The following is a 26,588-nucleotide window of genomic DNA, read 5'->3' as shown; positions in this document are numbered from 1 at the left end:
CGAGCCTGGTGTCGGAGATGTCTTCTACGAGGCCCTTGTGGCTCTGATCGGCGTTGGATTCCGCGTCGGCCGTCGGTGATGAGTCCTCCTCCACCTCGTGAGGACGACAGAGGAAGGGTGAGAGGGAGAGGAGAGGTTGAAGGTGGTCGTGAAGGGGTCGCCGGCGGTCACCCTCTCCCTCAATCATCTTCTCGCGTCGGTCACGAGGGGGGAAGAAAAGGGTTGGCTGGGCTCGGGTGAAACCCGAGCCAATCACCTTTTCCTTTTAAGTCGGGTTCAGTTCGGGTTTGGATTTCGGATCCACAAACCCGAACCGAACCACTTAAGTTGGTGGGCTGCGAGTTAGCTCGAGCCTAATTCAATTAATTCGGCTGGGCTTCGGCCCAATCCGATTTAGTTGATGTCTTTTGGATTGGGCCGGGCCAGCAGCCCAGCCCAATCCAATGGGAAATTTTTAAACCCATTTTAGTTATTTTTGGTTTTTAAATTTTAAAAATATTGTTATTATTCAAATTAAAAATTTGAATATTATTTATTATTTAAGGTGGTGAATTTTAGTACGTGAGCTAGAGATTTAAGGTTTCGGTTGTCTTGCCTAGACTCAAGTGAGTGGGTTCACTCACGTATTTATTTTATTGTATTTCGTATTTTTGTCAGACCATGTAAATTTTCTGTGTGCAAATTATTTATTTCACCCTTATATGTAAAAATTAAATTGTTGTAATTTCTATGTGCAAATTTATTTATTTCATCCGTACGTGCGAAAATTTAATTGTTTTATTTTCCTGTGTGCATTTAATTATTATATTCAGTGCATCACCATACTTCGTACAAATATTGAAATTTGTGAAAAGAAAAATGAGACTAGTATTGATACGACTTAGAGAACAGTCTCGGTATAAATTGTTTACGATTTTCCTTGGTGACTCAAGTCTATCTGGAAGTCTAGGAGAAAGTCCTAAATTAGATCACTGCGGTGACTTTCTTAGGTGACTCTGGCGGGGTTAGAGAACAGTCCTAGGATGAATGAGAAAATTTCCTAGGTGACTCTAACTTCTCTCAACGGTTAGAGGAAAAGACACTATGTTGATCACAGGGTGATACCCTTTGATGACCCTAACCGGATCAGCTATGAAGAAAAGTCCCGAGCGTCATCTCGAGGTGACTTCTAGTTGATGTGGATCCACAGGGTTTAGACCCATTGAGACATATGACAGTATAAATATCAAAAGATGTTAATATGTTGAAAACGTGCAAGGTTACAAGTAGTAACATCTCTCTCTATTGTTATCATTGTTATTATTCAGAGAGCATGCCTATTGCATATTGTGATGGATATTGTTGCTTTTAGTTTAATTTATTCAGCATTAATATGAATTAAAATTTATTAGGTTAGTGAATGGATTCCACTCACTGAGCTATAGTTGTTGGCTCACGGGTTCTTTTGTTTTTTGTATTTGTTTATTTATTTCAGGTAATAGTCAGCGGGGCGACTGAGCGAGATGTACCCGGACTCCACCTCCACTTAGGATTCACCTATTTACCTTTCCGCTCTTTTGATTTTATGCTTTAGATTAGACATTTTATTTATTTAGTTTAGAGACTCAAAAACATTAACATTGTTTTTATATTTTTATTGCAATTAGTTATAAAATTTAATATAGCACATTCTGATTTATTTATTTATTTTGCCATCGTACACGTAGAGAGTATTAATAAGACTTCGTGCATCTCAAGCATATTGAGATGCATGGCCGGTCATGATTCCTATTTTGGGTCGTGACAAGTATTAATAAGGCTTCGTGCATCTCAAGCATATTGAGATGCATGGCCGGTCATGATTCCTATTTTGGGTCGTGACAAGTGCCAAGTCCCTAATTATGCCCAAATTTCTCCTCTTGCTCATGGTTTTATTGTAAATATAAGTTTTCAGACATGAGGTTTGGTAGTGTTATTCACTTATTCAGTTATTTGTGTGTATATAAGATAGAGTATAGTTACACATATTGGTTTATATCAAATATAGATTTTCTATTATATCTAACATATATTAAATTTTAATATTTCTAATTGCTAGACTGCATAGGCACTTGTTTATGCGGACATATACCACCTATGTCATGAGGTGGCCACCTACATACTGAGGTGCTTTTCACAATATTGATTTTTCCTCTTATGACCTTTTGTATTGCATGTCTCCATTGTTTTTAAAAACGTTCATAGCGGTCACCTTAGCCGGTGCATTGCCCCGCAAATAGGGCATGCAACCTATTTTATGTGATCAACAGCATATGCGATTTTGACAGGCTGAGTTTGGCGGGCATGGCGGGCATGGCGAGCAAGTGGATCGTGCACAATAGCAGTTAGTTAAAAGATAAAAAAATTCATCTTCTTCTCTCTCGAGCTCTCTCCTCTCTCGACGGTGGCTAGCAAGCAACTCTCTCCTTTGTACCTCTCTCTCTTCTCTCACTCTCACTCTCTCTTGCCACCCTCATCAGCAGCCACTGTGTCCCTCTCAATCTCTCATCTTGCTTTCTCACTCACTCTCATTTGTGGTCAGTGGACTATTAAAAATTTTACATATAATATATTAGTATCTATTATATATTATATATAATTATTTTTAATTTTTATATATTAAAAATGCTAGACTGCATAGGCGCCCTTGTATGTGCCTGCATACTGCAGATGCCTTCTAACACATTGCATGTAACCATATGCATGCTTATAGACTGAAGCTCTCAAAGGCTAAATGGCTTGACAAAAGAACAATGGAGCCCATCATCAGAGGACTTCACAAACAATGTGATAGCAGCAAAAATTCTTTTCTTAACATTATGGAAGGTATCTTCTAAATTATGAAAAAACATGGTTTGTTGGATATAGAACCTTTTTAAATCTCTCAAACCCTACTACCAATACTCCCTTTTATTTTAAGTATCTAATCCTAAAAACGAACACCCATATCAGCAAACTGAAGCCCCAATTTTGCATTTACTATGGGTATCATATCTTTCACATTCCGACACCAATGATGGCCAAATATCATGTAGAACAACCATTAAAGTGTAAGTCCATAATGAAGAACAATAATTTTAAAAGCTCCAGGGTACATATGAATCAATGGACAACAGAAAAGCCTATATGGAATATAATCAGCGTGAGAATGGATCTTACCATTGTTCTATCTTCATGCCCCATTGACCCAGTTGATTGCAAATTGCTCTGTTCTTCATCTGTCAGTAAGTACTTTTTATCAGTAGCTTGAATATGTCTTGTAACTATGACAAAACATAAATGAGGCAAAATTGTAGGTATCATTAATGAAATACAAATGTGAGAAATGTTTTAGTGTTCTACTGCTTAGATATTTATCATGTATCAGCAACATCTTATCAATGAACATGTCGATAAGCCCTAATGAATAGCAGATCCTAGAGCCTATATGGAAATAACAATCTCAGTTAAATGCAGGATATGTAGATATAGCAGCATAAAACAAACTATCACCTTCATCACCTGAATTCTAGGAAATATGCAAGATGGCTTCCTATTAGAGTGCTAGGATTAAAAGTTAAAACATTCATTTGTTCCACTAGTTCGCCATAAACATGTAGAAATACCATCCAATAATCGCAGCTCAAACTATTAAAAAGAACCTTCCCAAACTTCAATCCAGAGCATATGCGCTAAACATTCAGACCAGTAAGGATGTAAAGTAGGCAGAGTAAGGAGCATCAGACTATACCTACAGGCTCAAAGCGAATGTGACCAGGACGAATAATGACAGGAACAATTTCGTCCATTTCAGTGTTCTGGACTACTTTTTGATGATCCGGAGATGTGCAAGGCACCTCATTTTCTACATCTTGGATCTGTAGACTCTGCAGATTTTAGGATTTATTTTGATGAATAATCCAAGTATTTACTACAATAAGACACATAAGGATAAGAATAGGACATTACAAACTAAGTGCGCTTTCAAAATAAAAAATCTTTTTTTATATATACCTCTTCCAATTGACGACTAGACAATTCCCGCTTCCATTGTCTTTTAGCCTTCTTACGACGAGCACTTCTACTGGGAAGCTAATCCAAAAAGATAACACATGACTATATAACATATGGATCTAAAATGAACTGAAAAGAGGCGAAAAACATAAAAGAACTAAAAATGGTTGTCTGCAGCAAGATTTCTATAACTCGAAATCAGGATCGGCCGTTAGAAAAACAATACATATTGACAGTTCGTATTGGATCAGACTATTTTTAATTACATAAAATTTTAAATATTATTTAAAATGCAGAATATTTTCTAAAAATTTATTAAAAATAATAGAAAAATAAGAAAATCAAATTAGTCAAATATAAAGCCTAAAAACTAAAGAAAAAAACTCACTCAAAATTATAATGAATTTCAACTTAATTAGACAAATTTTTATACTCGTAAATTATTACTACAGAACAACAGTGAAAAGAGAAATCTCCCTATAAATTATTCATTAAATAACATGTGAATTATATGGAGTTCTTAAAGATGGAAAAATATTTGAAAACCTAAAAGATGTTTGGTGAAGTTAGAAACACAGGGCTTTTTGAGGCTCAGACTTAGACATGCTTGTAAAGGATCAACAACTGTTAATTGTTGGGAACTTAGGACAGCCATTGGATCTTGAATAGCAGATGAAATCATGAAATCATAAACTATAATGACCACCACCAAATCTGATTGTATGGGTGTACTGAATTCCTACCTTTTCTGCATCATCAGTAATATGAGGCTTGCAAGTCTTCATTTGGCCTTTCTCCTCAACTTGATTACTCCTACAAAAGAATCCAAGATAAGGAAACTACTGCATTCTTGCAACAAAAACAAATCTATATACAAGATATAAAACACAAAAAAGTTACTACGAGGAGTTCCTACCCTCCATCACAAATGATATTGGTTAGTGTTATGATTTGTAATTGAGGACAGTTCCTCTCTCTCCGATGGATGGGCTGTGCATGTCTTTTATAGTATCTAATCATAGGAGAAGAGTGTTTCTAACAAGGCAAAAGCTATCATAAGAGTAGTTAAAAGTTGGAAGCCAAGAGAAAGAGTTTCATACAATTTTACTGAAGGTGTTTAAAGAACATTCTAGAACAGTTAAAACGGATCCATTTGAACATCCTCAAATCCGTTCAAACACTTACAGAAAAAAAAAATCAATTTGATGTCGTTCGGACTTCCGTAAAATGGATTTTCCATAAAGTAACCATTCTTGAAGTGTTCGAAGACAATTTTGGACACCCCGAAGACTTCAAGAATCAAGAGCCATCCAAATGCCCAACTAAGTGGTTTGAACATACGTGAGTGTTTGGAAAGTTTGGAGCCAAATTTCAAAAGATCTGACAGTGATTTTGGGGATTCCAAGTATGATTGAAAGAGGGTTTCGCCATCTATATAAAGAGGGACAAAGGCTGTTACATTGGTGGTGCTTTTTGGATCTCTTTCACATAAAAACCCTAGGAGCCTAAGATTGAAAAATGGGAGGTCATCTTTTGTTTGAGATTGACTTCATCACTTAGGGCATGTTTCGGTAAGTAAGGGAAAATTTCTAGAAAGATTTCAACACGTAGGAATTGAAAAGTGAAACTAAAGGATCCTATAGTTTATTTTCCTTATAACTATTTAGCATGTTTGGATACTTTAGGAAATTTTGGAGGAAAAAATATAGGAAAGAAGAGAGATGGGAGACGTGGTGATGGGAGGAGGATGAGGGGTAAGAGGTAGTGACTAGAGGAGAATGAGAAGGATTGAGTGGTGATGGTGGGCGGAGAAGATTGAGGAGGGGCTGGTGATGGGTGGTGGAGGAATGGAAAAGGTGGTGGTGGGTAGAGAAGAATGAGGAGCACTTGGCAAAGGAGGAGGAGGTGGTGGTGGTAGGTGGAGGAGAAGGAGATAGTGGCATGGATCCCAAAATCGGCCTATCCTGAATCGGATCGGTCAATCGGGATCGGCCATAACCGATCTTGATCCAAATCGAAGACCAATCTAATGACTAGTTTTGGTGTGAGATCGGCCAATGTATCGGCCGAAACTAAGTTTTTAAAATTTTCACTTCGAATCTAAAATATATTTAACCTATAATTGATGTCCTCAACTACCTTCCTTTTAATTTTTTAGTTTTTATCATCTATCTTTCACACACACTCTCCTCCCACCCCCTCACACTTTAGCGAGCACATCCGGTGAGCTCCTCTGGCTATTCCACACTCAAGTGAACTCGGATGAGTGTTTTTTTTATTTATCTTATCTTTTTCTCGCCCACTTGTTAACTTCGTTTTTCCTACTGCTATAAAACAATCTCTTCACTATGGTTCAACAATAGTAATTTGAGTATAAATTTTACCAAATTTAAGTTGGAATTCATTATAATTTTTGGGTAATTTTTTTTATAGTTTTTATGCTTCATTGACTAATTTTTATTTTCTTATTTTCTTATTATTTTTTCTAAATTTTTAGAAATTTTCTTACATTTTTAAATAATATTTAGAATTTTATGTAATTAAAAATAATTTGTTCCGATACGGGCGACCAATACGTATTGCTTTTTCTAACGGCTGATTCTGATACCAAGTTTTACATTCTTGGATAGTGGTAGTAATGGTGGTGATGAAGGTGGTGGGCAGAGGGCAGAGGAGGGGAAAAAGATGGTGGTGGTGGTGAGCGGATGAGGATATGGTAATGGTGGTGGTAGTGGTGGTGGTGAGCAGATGATGGAGAGGGGAATGTTGATAGGAGGGTGAGAGGAGACATGGTGAGAGAAGACATGCGGAAATGAGAGAGAGAAAGAGAAGAGAGTGAGGGAAAGAGTGGATTCTTTTTCCCTTAGGAAAGGGTTATTTCCTCTGGAAATATTTCCTCCAAACATCCACATAAGAAATTTTTCCTATTCCTTTAAATTTTCCTAAGGAAAGCCTAATTCCCATAGAAACCTATGGGAATTTAGGCTATACGAACAATCCCTTAAGCTGCAGCATGAAGATTTTGGGTCTACAATGTTTCATCTTTTATCATCGCCTTAGGGTCTATAGAAGGTTAAAGCTCAAAGTCAAAAGAATGGGTTTTGTATAATTGTTGCAAGTGTTCAAAGAGCGTTATGGAACCGCTCGAACTCTCATATCCGTTCGAACGGATTTTCATATTAGCAAAACAGATTTTCATAGAGCAACCATTCTTAAAGTGTTTAAGTCCATTTGAATTGCTTTTGGACACCCGACGGAGCCATTCAAATGCCTAATGAATCTTGGAAAATTTCAGAGCCTACTTTGTAAAGATTTGAAAATGATTTTGGGGCTTTGTAGTCCGATAGAAAGACAATTTCTTCACCTATATAAAAGGCATGAAGGCTAATTTGTTTGTGGTACTCTTAAGATTACCACATCAAAAACCTTAGGAACTATAGAGAGAAGAAAAGACATCATAACTGTCAAGGCCATCTTCATTGTTGGAACTGTAACATAAAGATCTCGAAGGTTCTACACTTGTTCAACTGTATCATTACCTCAAGGGAATACTGAGATGTGGGGTTTCTTTACTGTAGGTTTTATTGCAGTTGGTGATCTGTTGCACAGGGAGTAGTTTATCATGAGGCCTAGCAAGCGAGGAGAAATTCTTGATGTGGGTGACAAGTCGATAGGACAGGTCATAAGTACATCTTGTATCTACATTTATAGCACAGTAATTTTGATCCTTGAACAAGATCACAGATGAGTTTCCATGTAAAATATAATGTGTGTTTGATTTATTATTGTCTTCCGCTAAATAACCTCGACTACACACAAAATTTTCAAATACAAATGACTAACAAAATTAAGGACCAATCAAAAACAGTATACATGGACAACTTTTATGTATCTTACAGAAGTTGAAACAGTACACATCAGATGAAAAAAGCAGAATAATTTTATGGTATAAAATATTCAACAACTATAAAAAGATCATACTATAACGTACTTTTCTCCTTCTAGCACAGAATTGCTGGGTTCCTTAGAAACAACATTAATTTGAGAGTGATCTAATGTATCTAATCCTGTATCCTCCTTAGATGACTTCTCTTTGCTATGCAAATTTGGGTTTTCAGAACTGGTCAGCTTCAATTTCTTCCTCCTGCATCAAGAATAGAGATGAGGTGAGTAAAAGTTTGAGAGGGCCATTATGGCATAACCATAAAATAATCCAACAAAATTAAGCAGAAGGAACCAGATAAGAGTTTTAATCCATATCCATATTCTAGAAACTTGCAGGAATCTGAAAGTTAAGATATTGGAGAAAAAAAAAACAGCATATATTTATGAATGCGTGTAATATAATTTCACCAAAAGACATGCAACTTAGTTGGGCGTACAAAGTTACACAAAAGAAAAAGCTGGCATATGAAACTCTTTGTACCCATCTCTTAATGGAGGGGTACCAATGGAGAACCCAATTAAAATATCACCATCTACTCAACTTGTGCATTGCTTCCATCAAATGGGCTGAAACAGGCTCGATAAGAATTCTACTATGTTTAGATTATGTGCTGGATTTGGTGCCACCAGAGAACCTTATCCAATCTTACCAATAACCCAATTGTAAAAATCAAAGTAATAAAGTGTAAATTAGGGTGCCAACAAGAACACCTTATATATATGCAATGTGTTACGATCAGATCACGTGGGTTAAGTCGAATCGAGTTTATTTATTTTTTAATTATTTTATGATGTAAGTCTTTTAGGTAAGTCTAATTTAGTCATGTGAGTCATTAAGACAAGTCGAAATAAATCATGACAGCCCTTAAGACAAGTCTAGTTAAGACAAGTCCAAATAAGTCATGACAACCCTTAAGACAAGTCTAATTAAGTCAAGTAAGCTTTTAAAGCAAGTCTAATTAAATTATGTAAATCTTTAAGGCAAGTCCTAATTAGAGTCATGTCAGCCTTTAGGGCTAGTCATAATGGGTCTCGTTGTAACCGACCTCTATATATAGAGTAGTTGGGCTCTTTTGTTAAGCATCGAAGCATTGAGAATTAATTAAGTTTAGTTATTTTCTTATTATCATATTTACCGTTTTATCGTAGCCATTAGATCGTCTTTACCTTTTTAGAAGTAGATCATAACCGTAGAACCTCCAAAGCTTTCAAACCCTAGCCACCACCTTTTCTCCAGCAGTCACCCTACCTTACGGCCATCCACCACCACCCTTGGCCGTCCGCCACCCTCCAACGACCACCACAACATCAAATATTTACCATTCTATCCTATTCTGACCTATCTCCACAGTTTTATTTTTAATTTTTCATCCCGTTTTTTATTTAAGTGAAACTAGAACTATAAGAACCCTAACTTACGAGGCTACCATCACCTAAATTTTTATAATTTTCTTACGTCCGGATCATTCCAGATCTGGTTCGTAACACAATGTGTAAAGATAAAATTATTATGCATAATCAGGTTCAAAGCATAAACGTGTCGACCCACCTAAGCCAAATATTAAATGGATCATTTTTATGTTTGCTCTTTCAACCCATTTAACCCAAAATTAATTTATTTAAGCGGATCGAATTGTGTCAACCAATTTATGACCCAATAATCTGATTATGATCCGAATAACCCGTGTGACCCATTTAACCCTTTAAAATCTAATCCATTTAATTTGTTTATAACATGGTTTACATAGGTGACCATGTAAATTGGTTTAATAAACAGACCATATTCATGTTGCCTTAACCACAACCCACCTGACAGGACCCAAACCGACCACCACCCCTATATACAGACGAGTTAAACAACAGAAAACATATTTTATCATCAACTATTAGCTAATATGTGGGATTGCTGTGTAAAGTTCGCTGGATAGTGTTAGTTCTGCATCGTATGATACCATGAAAAGCACATGTTAAGCACTTACTAAGGAATGTACATGGTACGGCACATGAACATCTGGAAAGAAAAACCCATAATTTTCTCATGTATCTTAGAGGTCCTGCTACCACGCCGCAGAACAGGAACATTAACATATGGTTGTATGCAGTGACTAAATGTTTAAACATTTATTATCTTAGGATGACAATTTGAAGGATTTTAGGCTTGAAAGTTGAAATAACCTATGTTGACTGTTTATAGAGTAAGGTACCTGGCCCACTATTGGAATAAGGATGGTCACAACATCAATATCTCAAGTCAAAGATTGCTTTCACACACAACATTTTGATACTGTGGGTGCTCACCTCACCGCATAGCGCCTAGGCAGTATGCGGGCACATATGCGAAAGCCCTGACGGTCTAGCATTTTTAATACATAAAAATTTTAAATAATTATATATAAATATATAATATATAATATATAATATATAATATATAATATATACAAATATAGTATATATAAATTTTTTAATAGTGAACTACACCACAATGAACATTATCACAAATCACACCCATAACAAGTTCTCACTTTCTTACTCTAATTGCTACCCCAAATACTAAAATTATATAACTAAAAGGAAGATAGAAATGGTTTAATGACTTACATCAGATAAGGAACATACTATTATGCACTTAGGATAAGACTAACATGACAATTATCCAAAGAGAAACATAAGATAGACAGAGTGATTAAACATATTTGTTACGAACCAGATCTAGAACTTAAGAAAATTATGAAACTTTATATGAAAGTAGCCTCGGAAGTTAGGATTCTAATAGATCTAGTTTCACAAGAATTTGATGTCTGGATGAAAAGATAATAATAAAATAGTGGAGCAAGGTCAAATAGGGCAGAACGGTAATTAACCGATGTTACGGCGGTCATCGGAGGGTGATGAACGACTAAGGGTAATAGTGGACGACCGTAAAGAAGAGTGGCTGTTGGCTGTTGATAGAAGAAGATGGTTAAGGTTTAGAATATTGTAATACTTCTACAGCTATAATCTACTCCTAGAAAAATAAAAATAATCTAGCTGCTACGGTAAGAGATAAGAACAAAAGTATTAACTTAGCTAAACTTAGATTCATTCAATAATAATTATTAACACATGTCTACTCTTATTTATAAGAGTAAAAATCTCTAGCGGATCGGATCAACATGTGAATTATCCGATTTATTTAAAATTCAAAATAATAAGATAAAGTTAACTATCAAAGTTGACTTGACTTAACCGATGTAATTAGATCGTAACAATATTATATTTCCTCACAAAGCCCTTGCAATGATCAAACAAGATATTATAAATCCTAATATCTAATGATCATCCTTGTGTAATTGAAATCTCTCTTTAATATAAAGGACCTACTTTTTGTAGGAAAAAGAGAAAAAAGAAAAACGCTTCCCACAAAGTCAGGTCGTCATGCACAAGCAGGACGCCAAGGCAGCCCACCCACATATCGGGGGCCCACCTTTACTATAAGTAGGATGGTCGGTGTGCCGCCCCGCCAAGACAGCTGCCTTTTCCATTTCTCAAAAGACTGTGAATCACATGTATATACATTTTTGGTAGTCTCCTAATATTTTATCATTTGCTTAAGTTATATGATGCCAAAAAAAATTTCTCAGCATCAATATACCAAGTGCTCGTAGAGATGGGCACATACTTCATATGCTACTACATGGATATGAATTCCAAGATAGTTTGGAGATCACTAAAACTAAATCATTGAATTGACCTCCACCAAATTGAGTACATTGAAAATAATCTAAGGATATTGAAATTGGTCAAAAAGAGAGAAATTAAACTATTACATAAAAGGAGTTTCTAGCGAGAATAATCTAAGCATCCTTGCCAGCAATGTACGATGCCCAAGACAGGTGAAGCAAAGGGGGTCTAGATAGGGAAAATGCCCACTGGATATCTCTACGCTGCAACAATTAGAACCTTTTGCACCATAATAGTTATGAATCTTATGATACTTTAGTCCCCTAGTGGATTATGGTTTAATTTGGGCAGATTCTTAATTAAAACCTACCCTCTTAAGAAAAGTGTATGACGAACCATTAATTTGTGGGGCTGCATATAGAGACTTGATTTTCATGTCATAATTATGGCAGTTACTATCATAGTTATTCTATTGAATGTCCAACTGTTCACTAAATAGTAGCTGATGCACACATCACTAATAGAACATGATGGCATGTGTACTAGTGCAGGAAGTGCCGACAGTTGATGATCCCCTCTATAGGAATTTAGTTATGATTGATTTTATATTTTTATTTATTTAGAGTGTCTTTTGTTTATTTTTTATTCATAGTGTCTTTTGCTTACCCGTTGTATTTTCTTTAGGTTAATGAAGATTATTTGACTTTGATTCTTTGAGAAAATTAGTGTGAAACTATTTTAAGGGTGGAGGTGTGAAACCCCATTCCTTTCTTCCATTTGTTTTCTCCTTCATCTCTTTCTCTCCACCACATTTTGCATTTGTAGGCCTGCCCCAAAGATCATAACTTCATAGCTCATCAACTCTCTGAATGACATCCTAGTATCATGGGTTTCCAAACAATAAAATTTTGAGTAGTAAAACCTAGCATCCTAACAAAATAACAATAGGAAAGGAGAGAATGAGAATTGAAAATAAATACATGCATGTAATTTCTCATTCTTTCATCTATCTTAGCTCATGGGTGTTAAAACTTCTTCTATGTCATCGTTTCATTCAATTTTATAGAACTATATAATAAATGTCCTATTACATCATTCCTGATATCCTATTTTATTGTGGACGAGAGCAACTAATTCAAGTTCAAAAATTAGTTTGAGCTCTCAATGGTTGAGTAATTATCTTGATCAGCTATTTCTCCAAGATGAAAGATAACCAGTTTATATTAATTAAAATTTTACTTTCAACTTCAGTGACAACTTCATTACCATGCAAATATTTAAATGAAAATTGACTGTCAGATGCAAAGCAAGTCAGTTCTGAATCTATTAGCAGTTTAGCATCACAACTAACTAAAACTTTCCAAAAAGAATTCAGAAATAATAATGACCACAAGTAAGATGTAAAGGCTCATAAAAGAATACTTTGAGCTCTCAGGTTTTTCTGCATGTTTTCTCTTTCCTTTTGAGTTAGTGTCCTCACTTATAAAGGCCAGAACTCTGTGCTCGTGCACACCATCTTCATTTATGCTTCTATTCCTGTCAACATCCTCATGGAAGTCCTTAATGGCCAGAGCATCATTACTGGAGAGTATAGGTTGCTTGTCTATAGTCATAAGATCTTGAATACAATGTGCATCACCATTTATTTCTATAACCTCCTCCTTTTTACATGCTTTCTTCTTCACCCTGGTAAGAAAAATTGGATTTACTTACTTCAGCATTGCTATGTCATGAAACTATGGATGTTATTGTGAATGTGAGATTACCCACTTGGACAAAAAACTATTAATAAGATTATTTTTCACACATGAAATCAAAGCATGCAGATGAATGTTCACAAATTCGCATACAATCTAACAATTCATGAAGAACAGAAGTCTTAATCATCACAATCCAAGCTTTGCCCATCAAATGTAGTGTATCTCACAAGTAGTGGAATTATTTAACATAGGTTCACATCTAATAGAGGAAAAGAATAACAGAAACTTATTGTGGCAGAAAGGTATTTCAGGAAGAAATGGGAGAGAAGATGATAAAATTTAGCATATGATAAATGCTTAATGCAAAACCACCAACAAATTACACTGATTGGTTGATGTAATGCAGCCCCATATATAGCCACCTAAACAACCTAAATAGTGAATACCTAATACAATGTTATCTCTAGTAGCTAAAGCATTCAGACTTGCCATATTGACGATAGAACTTTGACAAGCACCATTTGACTCTAAATAATTCTTATTGGCTTAAAAGATCACTTAAAATGTTTCTTTCCATTATCATGAAAGCTAAAATGCCACTCCAGGATTATATCACTGATATTCAAGCTTTTTAGATATTATGGAGGGAATAATACTAGTCAAAGTTGAGGAAGCTTTTGGAGAAATGACAAATGTGTAAGGCCAGCAGCTCGAGGTCATTATTTTAATGGTTTTTGGCCTGTTGCAAGTAAGGTTGATCCATTTGGGATGTAAATCTTATTTTATCTTGAGACAATTTCAATTTAATTTGGTATTCATCCGATATTAATAGGCTAATCTATCATTTGGTTCATTCAAAATTCAGATCCTTAATCATCCAGTTTAACAACTGACAAGAAGACTACTTGGACAAGTTTGGAGCCTCATTTTTAAGCATTATTATCTATACGCACGATTACAGAACTTCAAAATAATGGCCAAACCCACTATTAGGGTTTTTTATCTATGTTTTTCTGGATAAATGCAAACAATTTCTCGTGATGGTTATGACTTCTTCCTTTTTCCATCCTTAGCAAGAATGGGTGTGAGACCATAATGAGTGAGTCCTCTACTGGTCTATCCAAAACCTAATTTTCTTTCCTTCTTTAAACTTTTCTCTTTCCTTGTCTCACTATTTCTCCCTTATGTTGCATGAAAATCCTGTGTCGGTTTCGGGTACAGGTACCCTTTTGTTGAAGGTCGTTCGAGCTTTTCCTGGGAGTATGGCATGGGTTACTTCAGCGCCGTAGCGCCTGGTACTTGGACATCGGCTCGAGGCATTTTCTCTACCCCTTCTTACCCTGAAAATACAAAGTCACCTTGCGTCCTTGAACCGATAACCATCTTTCGGCTAACCTAGCCTCCTCCGTCCCTCGGGACCAACAAGGGGTAGTACAGGAATATTCACCTGTTGTCCATTGACCTGACCAGACTAGTACCACAAATCCTAACAGACTTGAAGTGGTATTCTGCATCTTTCAGTCTTTTGATATTCTCTTGGTGGCCCAAACCAGATTCACCACAGAAACTTCAGATCTGCATCAAACCAGCCCATAATAGATCATCAAGTCCCAAGTCTGTACTGAAGTCCATCGTTGTCACCACAGGCCGAAAAAATAGAAAAAAGAGGACTCAAAGAAAGAATAATTTCCAGGTATCCTTTATTCACTTTTATCTGCCACCATTCCCCACCCAGGCACCCACAGTCCACCTTTCACAAAAAATAGCAGAAGTCTTGAATCAAGGGCCCCATGCAAATAGCTATTCTTCTTACGCAATCCATTGCAGATCCATGAGACAATGCGGATCATTCACTTCATAACTTAACAATCTGTTTATAACTCAACAATCCTCTAAGTGATAATCAGTAACAATCCACGACGCCTCCCCATCACGGCTCTCAAAACCCTCTTTTGTCCATGATCTTCATCTCTCACACTGTCTCCAACTATTGATCTAAGCATCTCGCATAACTCTCACATATGCAGACAACAACATTTCACTCCTAGGCAGCACTGGCATGTCTGTAGGCATGCAATATGTCTGCAAGATCAAAACAAAAGTATCCCACAGTACTATGACCCTTCCAATTTTCCATTACAAAGCTCTATGAGATGGATGACACTTACAGTCCTAGATAGCTTCTCTTATTTTTTCTTTTTCCTTTTTTGTGTTGATTTGACATTGCAAGTGGACTACTAAAACTTATTCTTGTTGACAGTACTATGACCCTTCCAATTTTCCATTACAAAGCTCTATGAGATGGATGACACTTGCAGTCCTAGATAGCTTCTCTTTTTTTTTTCTTTTTCTTTTTTTGTGTTGATTTGACATTGCAAGTGGACTGTCGTAACACTTATTCTTGTTGATTGCATTATGGGAAATTGCGAACTTGCTATTGATACAAGAATTGTAGTAAGGATGAAAGAATCTAAAGCAAGATGGAAGATATTTGATATAGGAATGAGTCCATTGACAGGATCTGACTACGTTATGAATTACATTACTGATGAATGGTGGTTGATATGTGTTCTTGAGAATTAAATTGAAACAGAAGTACAGATTCAGACTACAAGATCATCATCCAATCCATCGGATGCAAGAATATAAGGCAAATTATGGTATCTAGGAGGTTTATTGACAAGAAATGGTGCAAGCAGAAGGTACCCATGATGCGGACATCACTGATAGGACTCAATGGTGTGCGTGTGTACCAGCGTAGGAGGCATCGACAGTTGATGATCCCACCTATAGGGATTTGGTTCTGATTTTTATTTATTTGAGATGTCTTTTATTTATTTTCTATGTAGAGTGTCTTTTGCTTAATTCCATTGTAGATTTATATATAAATCTGTTATATTTTCTTTTGAGGTTAATGAAAGATTATGTGATTTTGCTCTTTGGAGAAAAATAGTGTGAAACCATTTTTAGGATGGACGTGAAAACCTATTCCTTTCTTTCTTACTTTCCTCCCCCATCTCTCTCCACCACGTTTTGCATCAATTACCTTATGAAAAGGAAATGTTGTGAAAACTGACAGTGCACAAGCGGTCAAGCCACCGCATAGCATAAATGTGTTAAGATAATGGATGCACACGAGGAAATGTGGTTTACCAATAAAGCTATTGAAATATAATTTAAAATTATAAAATATATATCCAAAATATAACTACAAAAATAAAAATTAGGTGGATATCAACATCTGTAATTTGCTATCCAAATTCTTAACTCTTAAGTAACTAATCAGATGCATTTCATGCTTTACTTGCTTATATCTACCTAAATCATGTGATAATAAGGATGGATTGCCGTGCCAACTAGCACGTGGAACATATGGGTGTAGACGGCACCCCCTCTTTTGCCTCCTAGCAAAGACATGCTTTTATGGATCACTTCTTAGAGGCGTTTCACAGTAGTGGAAGAGTGAATGAGGCAATTCACAGTAACAGAGAGGTCGCGGAGAGGTATCATGGCCGTGGTAAGGGGCAAAAGGTACTCGTGTTAGAGGAACAGCAAAAAGGATCATATGACGAAGATAGCCCATTCAACCCTAATTCACTAATTAGATAACTTAAAGTGAGTAGATATACATTTACCTTAAGTCAGATCCATTAGTAATCCTTTGTCTTTCACAAACCCTACTCCTTTTTTTGTATTGGCCACGACAAGGAGGCTAGGACACATGAGGAAATAGGTAGGGCAGTGGGGAGAGCAACTAGGGCATGACGAAGGCTTGCCGCCGCCGATTAAAGACATAACAGGTCCTCCCTTTTCCCTCTTTTTCTTCCTTATTGTTGGCATGGCGCATTGCGAAGGCATGTGCCATGTTAACAGTCAACTAGCACCCCCGTGTCAATGACAAGGAAATCTTTAATAATAGGATACCACCCATTTGTAAACTTTATTTGGCTGATTGTGCTAGACCCAAAAAGGATGTGGTTTATGTGGGGCAATATAGGGAGCATTTCTGCGCATAGGCAGGAGCATGCACCTCTTTCTAAAACACTGAAAAAAAAATGTATGATTTTGAAAAGGTGGCTTGAATGAGAATGGTGAGATTAAGAAAAAAAAAGCATCTAGATATCAAACAAAGGAAAACTTCAAGTGAAAGATGAGTGAAATATCATAAAGGTACTCAGTAGTCAAAGTGAATGCCAATCAGCAAGTGTTTGATTTAAAAACAAGCATTTAATAAAGCAACCATAAGGATGAAGCACCAGTTAAACCATGATATTGTCCATGATATGTGATCAACCAAATCAAATAAGGAACATGAATATCTAAATAATTAAATAAAGGTTAAATAAAATTAAAAGAAGATATCCAAAGCCTAGATGGCAAATGTGAAAATTAAAGGTTTTTGGTAAAGCAAAACTAACAAAGACCAAGGAAGATCCAAAGAAGAAATAGGCATGGAACTTATATTGCACAAAAATGTTCATGAAGTGTTTGTGGAAAGGAAAAAAAAGTTTCAACCATACGATAGACAAGTAGTAGAAGATGCATGCACTAATAATTGGAGTTTTTTTTTTTATAAAAGTTCATAGATAAATAATTGGAAATTGATACAAAAAAAATTTGACAAAGCTTAGACAAATAAATAAAACACAAGATAGATAGAAAGATAATAATAGTGGGCAGTAGATGGTGATAGTACATCATGAGAACAACACCAGTAGTACTGAAAGGACCACAAGAGTTACCAAAAGGTCCAAAACAGATGATGATCAATGTAGAAAGAAGGGAAAACAGAATTAAGAATGAAGACTTTGAAAAAGTTACAGAATTTAGAATCTAAAAAAAGTATGGTTCAATTAGTGGCCTTTTAAAATTGAGCTGCTGAGGAATGATCTGGAATTAAAAGAAAAAAGAACATGTCTTACACCCTAATTATCCTAAAAGAAACCAAGAGACATCCCTATAACAGATTGACACTTTCTAGAACTATATAAATTGAGGATAAGTGGTGCATAATATGTCTTGAAGCAGAAGACATCACATTTGTAAGACATTTTCAGCAGACGAAGTTGCTAAATCTAGAAAGAAAATTAGTAAATCACAGGTTAGCTTGTTACTCAGTATTGTAAAGTGATACATATTCTGCTAATTTGCTACTTCCAACAATATGATATCTCAAAACAAGCTGTCTGCGTTTTCAGCAGCTAAATTCCACATGAAAATTATACACTGCAACAGAACTTCAGTTCTAATAACTATTTTGCCCTAAGAGTGAGCAAGAATTGTTAAACTTAAACACTAGTAGATACAACATCCAGTAATAATAACTAGAACAAGCAGTGATGAGACTCACTAACTTAGTACAAGAACTTTTAAATTAAACAAAGAAGACCCAAGCTTCAAAAATATTGAAACTTTATTTGAAGCTTTGTACTTTAAACTGCTAAATTTGCTTTTGGAGTTCAAATTACAACAGGATCTCACTGTTATGTATTAGAGAAACTCCAAGTGTGTGCAAAGTAGTAAGAAGCATCAGAATCAGGAACTTCCTGAACTATGTTGCTACACTTCAATTGTAAATTTGCGTCATATTTCAAAAAAGGACACTTTGCAAGTATTTTGTGATGATAGTTGAGCCAAATTACCTTACAATATCCTTGTCTCTGAAAATGCAAGTTGACTCGAATGATGGTAAAACAAATTCATCCATCTGCCAAAAGAATAAAAGAAATATTTGTATTAGTGTGCTGCTATTGTCCTGGTCTCTTTCATCAGATACTTGATCTGGTTTACCAATATAAGAGCAGTTCATCTGAAATAATTTTTTCCCCAAAGAAAGCAAATAGCCTTATACTAAGCAAATCGGAATTGTAGAAACGAAGGAGCATTTGTTGGAATATAAAATATAAAAACCACCGTTCTCTATCGCGTAAGCTTAAGCTAGAGCAGTTAGTAAATTAATATGATATCAGAGTCAAAAGTCATGGGTTCAACTCCTGTCATGTCCATCTTTGCCTAAAAATATAAAACTTCACTCATTTAAATTAAATTCACTTCTTGGGCCCATCAAAATGCATCAGCCCAAAAGTGAGAGGGAGTGTTAAAATATAAAATATAAAAACCAGTATAAAGGAAACTTTTAGAGCAGTTAATTATTTAATAGCACCATGGTCTTACATACTTAAAGATTTGTCGGAAGTTACAATGGGCTGACAAATAAAGGAAACTAGATGGTAGATAGATAGAAAGAAAGATGAAATAGACCCTTGCACTTAATAAAGGTGAATGGCTTCCATACAGCTAAAACGCAAGTAGTTAGGGGTTTGGGGTTGACCATCATATCATGGTCCTCTTTCAGTATTCACGTTAGGCATACTGACCGTAAAGGATGAGAATAGAGGTAAATCAGCTTAATGATCTAAGAACCTCCATGTTTGATCTTCTAATGTATGGTGCCTTTCCTCATTTAATTTCTTGTATTTACAGCATTATTTTGTTAAAACAATCAAAGAAAACCCCTAAAAAATTCTACTAAAGAGAAGGTGGCATTTATCTTCATCACTATTGGGTCCTAAAGATTATCCAGTGAATGCCAAAAGAGAGGAGGCGAACATTATGAACCAATGCAACAGAATAAAAATTTGTGACCGGTGAGAAATCTACATCAATGTATCAAAAATAAAACGATTATATCAAAGAAGAATCTTTTTTTCCATCTGAGAAAACAAAAAATACGGAAGAGAAGTAGACATTTTGCAATCTACATCAGTGTATCAAAAGAAAACGTCCAAGTATGATGCATTTAGCAACTCACTAAGAGGATGAGACCGTCAGGGGGAGCACCGCGTAAGCAAAAGCGGCGAGCGACGTGATCGGCTAGGTCGGCGACGGTCGCGAGCTCCGGTGGGAGGAGGAACCAGCAGCGCCTCAGACCTTCTGACCTCTGGGCCTTCGTGAGGAGATGGCGATCCTCGAACAAGAGTCTAATCCTCACCGGCTCCTCCATTACCGTGGGATTTGAGGGTCCGGATGGGATTTTCCTCTGGGAAGGGAGAGAGGAAGGGCGGAGCAGCAAACAAAAGAGTTATTGGAGCACGGTTAAACCCTTAGTTGGGTTTTGCCGAGTTTTAGGTGGCGTTTCGTGGCAGGTATTCATACATAAGTTATTAATTTTTTTTGGTAATTAGAAATTTATTTTTAAAAAAGAAAAAGGGCAAAGCCATCCCAAATTACAATCTGCTGCCTCTACCGTAAAAAGAGTTACGGAGCCGGTAGCATCAAGATATAAGATAGAGGTGACTTAGATATATCTTAGTCATTCCATAAAAAAGAAATTATCATAGCCTGCTTTGCTAACTAATTGGCAGCAAAATTTTCCTCTCTAAAGATGTGCCTAACGATTACTTTCCTAAAAGTATGAGCGAGGAACAGTATATCATTGATATAGTTTTTTATAATCTGGTTGTCATCTCCTTTAGCCAGGAGCTGAATAAGTTGTTTGGAGTCAGTTTCAATAATCAAGTTTTGGATGCTTAGACTTCTGGCTTGCTCCAATGCCTCTCGTCATGCCCAAGTTTCAACGGTAGCACTCTCACAACTAGCAGGAGCATCACCTACAGAAAGAATATCAACATTAGCATCTCTAAATAGCTAGCCTCCTCTACTCTTACCGATGGTCTAAGTTAAAGGATCTGTCGCAATTGAGCTTAACCTAAGGATGCGAAGGAGGGAACCACCTAATAAGAGGTGGAGAAGGTTGCTTCTTCAGAGAGTTAGAGTTCACAATGTGGTTAAAGTAATCTATTGTCATAGTAATAATATTTCGTCAAATAATTATTGGAGGAAAATTATTGGGATTTGAAATTGGCAGAATTTCTATACTTCCATAGTTGTCATAAAAAAGTTTGTAATAAGTTCAAGAAGAAAATATCCCCCATACTTAACCAGCCACCATCTAACTAGTTACCATTGAAAAAGAGATGATACCAAGAATAGTCATGTTAAGGTCCCAAATCTGCTTAGTATTAGTACAATCTAAGAAAATATAATTCTCATTTTCAAGATCCTCACTACCATACATAAGCTATTATACCGAGTGTGATAAAGTTGTGTATAATTTTTTAAGTAAAATTTCTATAGCAAAAATAACCAAAATACTCTCATGCTTCTTTCCAGTTTCCTTTCTTCTTCTTTTTTTCAACCAACATCTAACATTATTTTCTTCCATTTACTATCGGTGTTATCATATTCTTTGAAAAACATGATTTTCTAATTATAACACTAGTTTTTGTCTGGAATACTTATGATATATTAAAATTGACTAGAAAAAATAATCTTCAATATATAATAAGCAAAACTATCTATCTTACTTAGCTAATTTAGCTTTACACTATCTTTTATGAGGGCATTTTAATCTTTTCATCTTAAATGATCTTATTAACCATATTTATTTATAGTTTAGTAACTAAATACAAATCCTTAGAGCATCTTCACTAAAAATGGAGCAAGAGCCCGGTGCACTCCAACGCACCGGGCTCCATATATATTAAAATAATAATATAATATATATATTATTATATTAGCTATTTTAAATTACTTAATAAGTCATGTTAGCGTTATTACTTTTTAATAAAAAAATATATGGTTAGAAAACTCTCATCGATATCTTTAAAATAAGACTAATATTTAATAGTTTCAGAAGTAATTTTAAATTACTAGTTTTTTAATTAAACGCATCGAAATTACATTATATGAAATAAACATCGAAATAAGCATTATATGTCATTAACTAAAAATATTAAAATTACATTACATAAAATAAGCAGAAATTAACCAAACATAATAAAAATAATAGATGTTTAATATTCTAATAAGTCATCTCCGTAGCCACCGGTTTCGGTTCCGTAGTCACCGATTTCAGTTCCGTAGACACTGGTTCCGGTTCCGGTTTTATTTTTAATGTATTTTATATTTGATGTATTTCATATCTAATATATTTTAATATTTAATATTTACATTGGGAATAATTTTGAGTAATTATATTTTAGGACACATAATTTATTAGACTCACTTTTATAAATAATAAAAAATTTAAAATTTAAAATTTAAATTAACTCAAAAATAATTTAATATTAGACTCATTTTAAAGGTCTCGATGAGAACTTTCAAATGGTATTATTTTTGGTTAAAATTGATTAGTAAAACTAATTATATACTCAGTTTAATTAACTAAATTATTTAATAAAGGATACAAATTGAATTAAAATTATTGAATGTAATAATTATTGGGTAATTTTAGTATTTCAAAATGTTAAAATGACAAATGGAGTCGGGCTCCATTTTCATGGTGGGGCTCCAAATTTGGAGCCCCAACATTGCTAGCTCCAAATTTGGAGCTAGTTTTAGAGCCCCATTGGAGCTCAACCGGGCTCCAAATTTAGATTTTGGAGCCCGGTTGGAGTTGCTCTTACATAAACTTATTCCATATAATTATTATAGTTTCTCCGAGCTTTATAACTAAACAATATAATATGAGTAAAGTTATAAGATACTTAATTCGCATTTATGAAATGCATATACAGTTATCCTTAAAAAAATATTATACACGAATTAAATAATGTCTTAGAATTTTATCTGTAACACCCGAACTCTAAACACGTGCATGGCACAAGCCTACACAACATGTGCGTAGCACTTGACTATTTGGTTAGTTACTGACAATCAAATAAACCTGTAGCAACATCATAATTTTATCCACAATATCTAAACTAAGAATAACTCAAGTCTAATTAATAACAGCATACAGATAACTCTACTTGGGCCCCACACAGGTCACAACACATCATCAAGAGCTTTTCACAACTACATATACACAACGGTGGTATATACATAATTATACAAGTACAAAATCACCTGCTAAAATATAAGATAAAGATACAAACACACTTTGGAGAATGTCTACTAATACATTAAATAAGATAACTCATATAGTATATAACACTAATCATACTCTACTCCTCACTCACTAGCAAGACCTTTAAGGGAGTATCATGCTCCTCTCGTTCACTTGAGTTTTTGGAAAGGAGAAAACAAAGAGAGTCATAAGTTAAAGGCTCAGTGAATAGACCTTACCCCGAATCAGTGAAGTCAAATAGAGAATAAATCAAGTACTGGATAATAGAAATTAGAAAGAGTATTATGTCATGAATGAGTATATGAATGTTCCTCAATAATACATAATTGAAAAGTAGATAACATGTCATAATTGATAGAAGTATATAATCCTCGACAATGAATAAATAGATCTCCATAAAACTCTCTCAAATATAACACATGGTGCATGCTGACTATGTCATGATGTCAAATGCAATGGTGTATAAATTATGATAATTACTCAATAATCGATGAAATTCTCTTGTATTGCAATCACCACCGACATCTCGGTATACCATCATCACACTAGACCACTATGCACAGTCAACACCCGGTATTCGGTCTCAACATTATGTCCGAAGGCTTAGAGCATACTCCATAACTCGCAAGAGTATCTCAAATATAATCATACCCCGCCATCCGCTAGGGTATCAACATCCATCCAGACCGGGCACCCATATAGTTGATAGAAACTTCGTGAGGATAACTCGCCACATATGCCCTAGCGACCGTCATGTGTTCGATTATTTGTGCACACATACTCAATTGACCTCGAACATGGGCCACGAGATATCGTATATCAGCGACCATAATCATCACTCTATGCACCCTTAACCCTGGCGACTACTCGGGTATCCTTACGCTTTCTATCAACTATCTTATCAATCACATTTCATACTTTCCTTCTAAATGCCAGATCACATACATATATCCAATACAATAATGAGTCAATACATAACAAGAATTTAGGTGGAATAGGAATCAAGAGAAAAATGATGCAATGTAGACTTCAATCATGTATTTAACACATGCATACTCCTGCTAGTCTATCACATGCACACTTATACTAGAAGATCATCTTCATATAAAATCATAACAATATAATCATCTCTAATCATCTCTATTTATCAGCATCATACTCATATCCAAGATCAGCCTAATTCTATGCATCATTAAAATATGCTCGACTATAATCATCTCTAGATAAAGTCGTATAATCATGCTGAAGGCTAAAACATGCATGTACATAACATATAGTATAACCTAATTTGATAAAGGCGTCTAGGGCATAAGACTACTTACACCACTGCAAATACCAAACCACCACTCGTTCACGCTGCTACGATAACGATCAAACCTCGATAGCTAAGTTCACGGGTCTTGAATAGGGGGTCGGGATCTGAAATTATTTATAACAAATAATGTCAGTCTTTCTATTAATTTAAAATTAACCCGACAAAAAGATAGATTCTTATTGTAATTATGTACTCTTCATGTCTATATTTGTTTTGTTATTTATTAACCATAATTATATTATTTAATAGTGTATTTAAAACATAATTATTTGCCTATTATTCTCCTTGATAATTAAGAAAATAAGAATTAAGTTACTGCAAATAATTACGTAAGAATATACGTACATAACCCTAATAATTACTATTACCTACCTAGGATTAAAATAGTAATTTATATTGCAGGCATTTTGTTGAACATGATATAATTAAAATTATTTACTAACTATGATATAATTATATTTAATTTATATGAATTAAATACATTAAATTAACTAAACTAATTGAATAATTAATAACATACTCAAATATAATTAAAAATCAATAATATGCATATATATATATATATATATATAGCCCAGCACCACTTGTAGGCTGCAGTCTAAGAGGAAAGAAGGGAAGAAGAAGAAGAAGAAGAAGAAGAAGGAGAAGGAGAAAGCGGGGAAGACGGTTGGGCCGCAAGGGAGGGGTACGGCCGCTGGTGGCTACTTAGTGGTCGGCCTCTTGCCGGCGACTCAAACTTCCAGCGTCTCGAACGGCAACTAACAAAGAGGAAGAGCAAGAGAGAGAGAGAAGGAGAGAGAGAGAGAGAGAGAGAGAGAGAGAGAGAGAGACTCACTGGCGAACAGAAGGGCCAACCGCGGCCCTTCCCGGTGGTCGGTAATTGTTTGTGGACTAGAGAGAGAGAGAGAGAGAGAGAGCTAGAGAGAGAGAGAGTGTAGGGAAGAGAGAGAGATTATTAGAGAGAGGAAGAGTAGATCACACGACGGCGACGGATTGGCTGGTGGGCCGGGTCCCACCTCCACGCGTTGCCGCGGCGTGGAGAAGAGTGGCTCGGTGGAGGTGCATGGCACTCCCACCGCACCACAGCATGCATGGCATGCTGGGCACGAGGCTGACCACAGCGTGGCCGGTCGCGTCTTGCCTAGCAAGCATTAATTTTTTTAAAAAAAAAGAAAACTCTACTTGGGTTGTTACATTATCAAAGTGGGTTTTCTTAAAAATTATAATCTATCCGGCAAACTTAATATCAAAAGGGTCATCTGAATCAAATTTCATATCATAAGTTGCATAGATAATCGCTAAATTATTTTATATTTTATATAGAATTAAAGTATTAAAATGTTTAGCGATTTATCATTTTGATAAAGTGTTGAACATTTCAGTATTTTATTTTAAATATAATTTTCCTTGCGCTTCCTCTTAGGAACTCTTCTTCCCCTCTCAATAATAGACTCCTCTCTATTGTGCTTAATAAGATCAAGTTTTTATTATCTTCTTTTCAATCACTCACCATCTCTATCCATGCAATCTAATTTCAATGTAGTCACGATCGTGTCCTTCCCACTGCTCGTTGTCGTTGTTCACAAGCTCCTTAACATTTCTTGATTGCATAGTCTTCAAGAGGCTTGATCCTTATGGAACATGAAATATTTTTTTTTTATATTTCTACAACAAAACATGAAATGCAATACTACACGAGGAATTTTTTTTTTTTTTTGAGTGCCTAGAATACCTTGAGGAAGTTTATGAGGTTGCACAAAGTTTTGGTCCTTCTGTCGAGCAATAGGTTCACCATGTCAAGTTTGTTGTTAACCACTTCTTGGAGGCCAAGTACAAGTTATATCTTGAGGTGTTCGAGCATGAAACGATGTTGCCTACTTCATAAAAGGTTGTGGCCCAAGCAAGAGTACTTATATTCCTTCATTTTAGACACAAAATTATAAACACCAAGAATCCTATTAAGCTTCTATGCCTCCTCAACATTTTTAACTCATTGAACAACTTACAAGGTTTCCTTCGTAACCAGACGGAGATTCCGATCCACTTT

General features: G+C 35.4%; 1 protein-coding gene across 2 annotated transcripts in view; it reads right to left on the bottom strand.

Annotated features, from left to right (window-relative positions):
• LOC140798247 (coilin-like) overlaps positions 1–20,437 on the bottom strand; it is a 28,806-nt gene extending 8,369 nt beyond the window's left edge. The window contains exons 1-8 of one of the 2 annotated variants that reach the window (XM_073152042.1): positions 20,128–20,437; positions 18,959–19,023; positions 13,039–13,302; positions 8,003–8,155; positions 4,755–4,824; positions 4,012–4,089; positions 3,749–3,884; positions 3,178–3,236 (exon numbers count right to left, since the gene is read on the bottom strand). In XM_073152042.1, the coding sequence (XP_073008143.1) occupies positions 3,178–3,236; positions 3,749–3,884; positions 4,012–4,089; positions 4,755–4,824; positions 8,003–8,155; positions 13,039–13,302; positions 18,959–19,023; positions 20,128–20,319 (1,017 nt within the window). In that variant the 5' untranslated portion in view covers positions 20,320–20,437. The remainder of the gene's footprint in view (positions 1–3,177; positions 3,237–3,748; positions 3,885–4,011; positions 4,090–4,754; positions 4,825–8,002; positions 8,156–13,038; positions 13,303–18,958; positions 19,024–20,127) is intronic. The other variant, XM_073152043.1, reaches the window with a different exon arrangement.
• Between the last annotated feature and the right edge of the window lie 6,151 nt (positions 20,438–26,588).

The sequence above is a fragment of the Typha latifolia genome, chromosome 11 (assembly GCF_019914945.1).
Source record: "Typha latifolia isolate L0001 chromosome 11, TyphaL0001v2, whole genome shotgun sequence".
NCBI classification, from domain to species: domain Eukaryota; kingdom Viridiplantae; phylum Streptophyta; class Magnoliopsida; order Poales; family Typhaceae; genus Typha; species Typha latifolia.
Note: the sequence above shows the minus strand (reverse complement) of the source record. Positions and strands in the feature narration are given on the sequence as shown.